The sequence below is a fragment of the Coffea arabica genome, chromosome 8e, assembly GCF_036785885.1.
Source record: "Coffea arabica cultivar ET-39 chromosome 8e, Coffea Arabica ET-39 HiFi, whole genome shotgun sequence".
Lineage (NCBI taxonomy): Eukaryota > Viridiplantae > Streptophyta > Magnoliopsida > Gentianales > Rubiaceae > Coffea > Coffea arabica.
In genome coordinates, this window is record NC_092324.1 from 1,560,186 (window position 1) to 1,567,441 (window position 7,256).

Below are 7,256 nucleotides of genomic sequence, written 5' to 3' on the forward strand. Positions count from 1 at the left end.
AGATTTTTGGAAAAACAAAATTTTCAATTATAATGTCACAGTAGTACATAAATAAAAATAATTCTAAAAATATCAAAAAATAAAAAATACAAAAAAAGAAATCTCAAAAATATAAAAAATATAAAAAACAACTTTAAAAAAGTCAAAAATACAAAAAATAATCTAAAATTTAACCTTATATAAAGTGAAAGTTTTTCAATTAAATTGTTACAGTAAAATATTTTAAATATATTTCGAAAAATAGCTAATTCAAATTGCCTCCTTCATAGAAGGATTATTTTATTTTCACAAATATTAGCTTAAATGTCAAACAAATTATAGTGAGTACATAACTTGGGAACAACCAATTACAGCACAATCTTAAACATGACAAGTAAGCTTTAACTTGGGAACAGACAACAAATTGCATCACAATCTATCGCAGGCATCAAGAGGGAGGGAAATAGAAACCAGCCATGGCTCAGGGGGTAGACTCTAAAATTTCTGCTCAGATTTTGCTCATCAACAGTTCCACTACAGGCGGAGCTCATTCCATTCCCCATCTGCCCGGAAACCAATGACAACTTCCCGTATGTGTGCTATATTCCCGCGAACTCCAGTTTCATCATCTGGATTCTTCAGCTTCTCTGTCAATTTAGAGCTCACATCATCCAAATGAAGAGACTGAAGCTTTCTCAAGTGTTGAATACCCCAAGGCAACTCCTCTAATTGTGGAAGCTCTGACATATACAACCGCTGGAGATGAGGCATGGCACCATTTCCCACTATTATCCATTTCAATCCCTGCATGTCCCCAAGGTATAAAGTCTCCAGCTTCAGAAACGCTCCAGCTCTGAAATTCAATTCTTCTCCTTCATAAGCTTGACTCAGACGAACTTCAACCAAACTGGGCAAACGTTGAAGGGATTCCAATGGATCATCTCCCCTCAACCTACTCCAGATCAAATCTATCTTCATCAAGCTTTGAAGACTATTTATCCAACGTGGGAGCTTTTCTAATCGGGCCCTCAAGATTAGCCCACGAAGGAACTGAAGAGAAGAAGAAGGTAGAGCGTGATCGATGTCAATCACTTCATCTTTGGTAATTGCTGTTACATTCAATTCGCGAAGATTGATCAGCTTCTGAAGGGAGGAACAGAGCTCTTCTCCATCTTGTCTCCTAAGCTTGGTAATCCCCAACTCTCTTAATTGGATGAGCTTTCCTATTTCTTCTACTACTGTTTTTTCATCATTCTGTGCATCTATGAATAGTAATGTGTGCAAGGAAAGCAGTTCTCCAATTTTAGACGGAGCTTTAAAACCATAACACTCGTAATTGGCATCTGAAGAATCAACTACTTGGAATACCCTGAGATGTCGAAGTTTCTTTAGCTTCAGCACTTGTATAGGTAATTCCCTCACATTAGTCTGACCCAAATGCAAATGTTCTAGATTTTTAAGCTTTTTGATGGATTTAGGGACTTTTTTAACTCTCGTCCCTCTTAGGCACAAAAACCTGAGATGAAATAACTTGAAAACCTCATTTGGGATCTCCTCTAATTGCACATCTCTGAGATCAAGTAGCTTTAGTAGCTTACTCAATAAAAGCTCAGATAACAAGGTTGGCTCTGTGTTTGTTAGTGTAATCAAGGATCGGAGATGCTTCAAATAATTGCTTCTTTGGGTGAGGGAATTATTGATTACCAGACGATGTACCTTCTCACTCGGGCCCCTTGTGTGTTGTAAACTGGCTAGGGTGATCATGTTCTGTTCCTGAGACTTGCGAAGAATGAATTCTCGCATTAGGTCATGGATACGACAATGGTCGGGTGATCCATCCCAGGATACCTCAGTTACTCGGACTAAGCTCCTCCTTATTAGTTCTTTGAGATAATCAAAGGCTACTTCCTCAGCTGTCATTCCTCCTCTGTCTTGTACAAATCTTTCAGCAATCCATAATTGAATGAGCCGATGGCATTGTATTTCATAATCCTCGGGGAAAATACTTATATACAGTAGACAGGTCTTAAGATGGGAAGGTAAATCCTTGTAGCTAAGAAGAAGTATCTTTTTAACCATATCCTGCTCACCTGTCTTTTCTTCTTCACCTGCCAGACTATCTCGAACAATCTCCCATTGGTCTGCTTTGTCTTTATCTTTGTCTTTTGAAGCCAATACCCCACCAATTGCAGCAATGGCAAGGGGCAAGCCCCGACATTTACTCAATATGTCATGTACAATAGCCTTCAGATGCATAGGGCAGTAGCTTTGTTGAAATGTCTTGTCACAGAATAGAGTCCAAGAGTCTTCAAAAGACAAAGGCTTCATTTCGTAGACATATCCTTGAGATTCTGGGGAAGAGGCTTGGGCTACATGAGGTAGTTGTGTCGTGATCATTACACGACTACCGTTACCACTATCAGGAAGTGCAGATTTGATTGAATTCCAGATACCCATGTCACATACATCTTCAAAGACAATTCCATACCTTTTCCCCAGGAGCAATTTTGTGACAGAAGATTTCAGCTCGGTTATGGATTCAACTGCATAATTAATTGGCCTCTTGATTTGGTCGACAATTTGTCGAATCAAATCTTGAAGGAGCTCCTTAATGCTACGTGTACGTGTTTGGGAGACAGTAATCCAAGCAGTGATTTGGAACTGTTTTTGTACATCGCCATCTTCATGGACTTTTTTAACTAGGGTTGTTTTCCCTAGCCCTTGCATGCCAAGCACTGAAATAACCTTGAGATTGGAATCACCATCAAGGAGCTGAGAAATGAGTTCCTGTTTGGGCTTTTGGATGCCTACCAGCCTTTCCTTTCCCACAAGAATTGCATCATCCCACCAGGTGTTGGCAATAGTGGCAGATCCCAGAAAGTGCTGGTGGGTACCATGGTCAAGTCGGTATCTCTGGCGCAGTTCAGAAATATTTCCGAGTCTGGACTTTATTCTCTGAATTTCGCCGGCAATCTTGTGACGAGCTTGCAAGTTTTTTATGCTGTTGAAACAGCGAGAGAATCGACTTGCATGATGGTGAGCCGTGAGAACCGCAAACTCGTCTAGAACATCTTCAATGTCATAAGTAACTTCCCTCACTTGTTTCATCCATGCTTGAATCGCATGATCATCATCTTCTTTAGCTTCTGCAACTTTTAGGAAAGCTCTCATGTGCTCCAACTCATCGATGATATGCTCGACTTCTTGTTTAAGACCTCCCAATAGATTTCCTTCTTCAAGGAGAGTGGTTGAGAGCTGATTTAACGCCAGGGATAAAATTGTCTCCGCCATTTTTGTCCTATCTTTTTTCCTTCCTCTGTATAAGCTACTTTGGACGGATTTTTGATAATTCTAGTAGAAGAATCATTTCTAATTTATGAAGGTTGATAGTAATCAATGAACTAGGGAAGACCATGTCTTGATAGAATATTAAACATTTAGGTATGTCCAAAGCAATGTATCTGAATAATAAACGTTTCTTTCCAAAGCAATGTATCTCTGGCACATATTCCCATGACCATGAGAAGAATATATGAGCCTCAAGGCAATGGATAGGAGCTAAAGGGAATGATCTCTGTTGGGGAAAGGAAGGAATAAACTCATAAAAGATCATTGCTTGCTGGAGAATTAAACTACCTATCTACATGGTCTTTTCACCCGTTCTGCGGACACATAACCTTGCTTCTCCATACGTAACTTCATGTTTTGATCCTTGTACTATTTTTTTTTAATTTACATTTTTGGGTTTCCTGGATAAAATAGCACTACTTATCATAAACACGGGCGAAATTTTAGAGCAACTTCAGAAACATGTGTTAAAGTGGAGCTCAAGACTCCCAGATAATGAGAATCTACGTTAGTAAAAGAACCATCACACCCATTTACAATTTCTTTTTTAATATTTCAGTGAAATTTAAATACTCCATTAGTTAGCCCTTACATTACTCAATATTCAATATTCCATTAGTCAGTGAAATATTCAATATTCGCTATATTTACTAGACAAGCCATTATTAATGCAGGTTTGTACAAGCAGAGTGAGGACAAATTGGGTTTACGTATTATCTCTCACCAAACTTTAAAAGTTATTATTTGGAGCTTTTAATGAAAATTTTCTGGTAGATATTATTAACACACTTCTAACCTGCCTACCTCTTGATTGTTTGCTAAATCAAATATAGAAAAGATCAAGAAACAAAAGGATAAAGAGTAATATACAGTACATTAACAACATCATGTATTTTACACTATACATACGATAAATAAGAAGGTAAGACACAGAAGATGATGAACTTCTCTCATGGATGTCGAAGGGAAGAAAAATTACTAATAAAAAATAAAAACGAAAGAAGAGGGTGCAAACTACTGAAAGGGAAGCCACAAGCTAGGAAAGATTATATTTTCTTCTTCTTCGCCCACAGCCAGCGGTGTCTCCATTTCCTATCATCTGTATAGTAACCAATGAGAATTTCAGGAATGTGTGCGATTCTTCTGTAATCTTCACTGTCTTCCTTCTGATTCTCTAACAGCTTCTCTCTCAATTGAGAACTCATCTCATACAAATTCAGCCGTTGAAGCTGGATCAAATGCTGAATACCCATAGGCAACTCCTCTAGTGATGGAAGTTGTTGCAGGAATAGTTTTTGGAGATGAGGCAATGCACCCTCCTCCACTCTCATCCATCTCAACCCTTCCATTCTCTTTAAGTGCAACTGCTTCAGCTTTAGGAATCCTCCAGCCTTGAAGCACAACCCTTCTCCCTGGTAAGATCCACAGAAGTTAATTTCACCCAAATTGGGGAAATGTTGGAGGGATTCAAGTGGATCCTCCTCACCCCTTAACCTGCTCCAATCCAAATCTATTCTTACCAAGTTGTGAAGATGAGCTACCCATTGTGGCATCTTTTCTAAGCGGCCACACAAAATCAGCATACGAAGAGATTGAGGAAACGAACTAGATGATGAAGAAAGAGGAGGAGGATGATGATTTAGATCGATTATCTCATGATCATCACCTTTTGCAATTGAAGCAACTCTTAATACCTGAAGACTGGTGAGGTTGGCAAGGGAGGAGCAGAGCTCCTTTCCATCCTCTCTTCTTAACTTTGTAATACCTAATTCTCTTAATTGGGTCAACTTTCCTATCTCCTTAACTATTGCAGATCCACTACTTACATCTATGCAGTTTAATATTTCTAGGGCAAGAAGCCCTCCCATATTCGATGGAGCTTTAAATCCGTGATGTCCATAATCATCATGTGAAGCATCAACTCGTTGATGTACTTTGAGAACCCGAAGTTTTTGCAGCTTTAGGATTTCCATAGGTAATTCCCTAACTCCAGTGTTTCCCAAATTCAGATACTCCAAATGTTGAAGCTTCCCAATGGCTTTTGGGACTCTCTCCACTCTTGTACCACATAGGTCCAGATGCTTGAGATGAAACAAGTTGAAAATCTCATTTGGAACTTCCTCCGGTGTCTCTTGACCAGTTAAATCCAAAACCTTTAATAACTTACTACTCTCTAAAACTTTAGATAACAACATTCTAGACAGTAATGGGTTCGTGGATCCAACTGTAACAAATGACCGAAGGTGGTCAAAGCAACAATTTTGTGTTTGTTGGTGGTGCTGGGTGTTGTTACTGCAACTAGTATGGACTATTAGACGGCGTACCTTCTCGGATGGCCACCTTGTTGGTTGTCCAGTAGTAATTGTGACCATGTTTTGTTCTCTTGACTTGGAAATGATAATTTCTCGCAATAGGTCATGGATTCGACAATATCCGGGCATTCCTTCGTAAAACACACCAGTCACTTGAATTAAGCTTCTATTGACGAGTTCACTAAAATAACCCCAAGCTATATCTTCAATACTCATTCCTTCTCTCCATTCTACAAACCTTTCAGCAATCCATAAGTTAACAAGTCTTAGGCACCCTATTTTGTAATCCTCAGGATAAATGCTTGTGTACAACAGACATATCTTGAGATGCCAAGGCAGGTCGCTATAACTGAGAGAAAGTATCCTTTTAACTCTGTCTAGCTTACCAGTGCCTTCTAATTCAACCCCAAGACTGCGTCTAACCATCTCCCATTCCTCTATTCTGTTTACATCTTTCAAAGCCAAAAGCCCACTGATTGCAAGGATTGCAAGGGGCAAGCCCTCACATTTGTCCAATATAATTTTGGCAACATCCATCAAATGGCCAGGGCAACTATTTCCCTTAAAGATCTTGTTGCAAAACAGGGTCCACGAATCTTCCAAGGACAGTGGCTCCATTCTGTAGATATAACCTAGAGATTCTGTACAAGAGGCAGAGGCTACATCAGCTTTTCGAGTTGTTAACATGATACGGTTGCCGTGGCTACTCTCAGGCAGTGCGAATTTGATTGTATTCCAAAATTCCACATCCCATACATCATCAAAAACAATTGCATACCTTCCAGCTTGTTGAAGAAAATCTTTGACAATTTTTTTCAGCTCAGTGGTAGTCATAGACTCTATCGATTGTGGGACTGGTTTCTTCCCTTCCTTGTGTAACTGCTGAATCAAGTCTTTCAGGAGATCCTGAAAGTCGCATGTTTGAGAGACAGTTACCCAAGCACGAACTGGGAAATGCCTTCTAACTTCAGGATCCTCGTGGACTTTTTTCACTAGGGTAGTTTTGCCAAGTCCTCCCATACCAACCACTGAAACAACTTTTAGTTGGTAATCATCCCTTTTGAGGAGCTGAGAAATTAGATGTTTCTTTGGATGGTCAACGCCAACTAATTTAGCTTCTTCCACAAGCAGTGCGTCATCTCTGCTATAGCGCCATGTTGTGTTGTTCACAGCAGAAAGTGAGCTGGACCCTTGGGCAGAGATACCATATTCGGATTGGTATCTTTGATGACCTTCAGAAATACTTTTGATTCTGGACTTGAGGCTTTGTATTTCGCTAGCAACTCGATGACGAGCTCTCAAATTCTTGATGGAGCTGAAAATTCTCTGAACAGAGCCGTAGAATCCTGTTGTGCGATGCCGAGCAAAGCGAGCTACAAATTCATCAAGAATGTCTTCAGTGTCATAAGCAGCATCTCGCACTTGCTTGATCCATTCTTGGAGCCTGGGTTGAGCATCTTCTTCTTTTGCTTCTGCCTCTCTCAGGAAAGCTCTCATGTGCCCCAACTCATCCCTGATGAATTGGACCTCTTGCCGAAGCCCACCCAACAGTCGTCCCTCCTCGCGCAGAAAAGTTGAGAGTTGATCCAGCACAAAAGAGAGAACTGTTTCTGCCAT

At 39.9% G+C, this 7,256-nt stretch overlaps 2 protein-coding genes across 2 annotated transcripts; both read right to left on the reverse strand.

The window, feature by feature from the left end:
• Window positions 1-513: 513 nt before the first annotated feature.
• Window positions 514-3,270, reverse strand: LOC113703785 (disease resistance protein RPM1-like). The gene has a single exon (XM_027225265.1). The coding sequence runs from the start codon at window positions 3,268-3,270 to the stop codon at window positions 514-516; it is 2,757 nt and encodes a 918-aa protein (XP_027081066.1).
• A 1,103-nt stretch (window positions 3,271-4,373) lies between these two features.
• Window positions 4,374-7,256, reverse strand: LOC140012990 (disease resistance protein RPM1-like). Its single transcript, XM_072061827.1, has one exon. It carries the CDS (start codon window positions 7,254-7,256, stop codon window positions 4,374-4,376), a length of 2,883 nt encoding a protein of 960 aa, XP_071917928.1.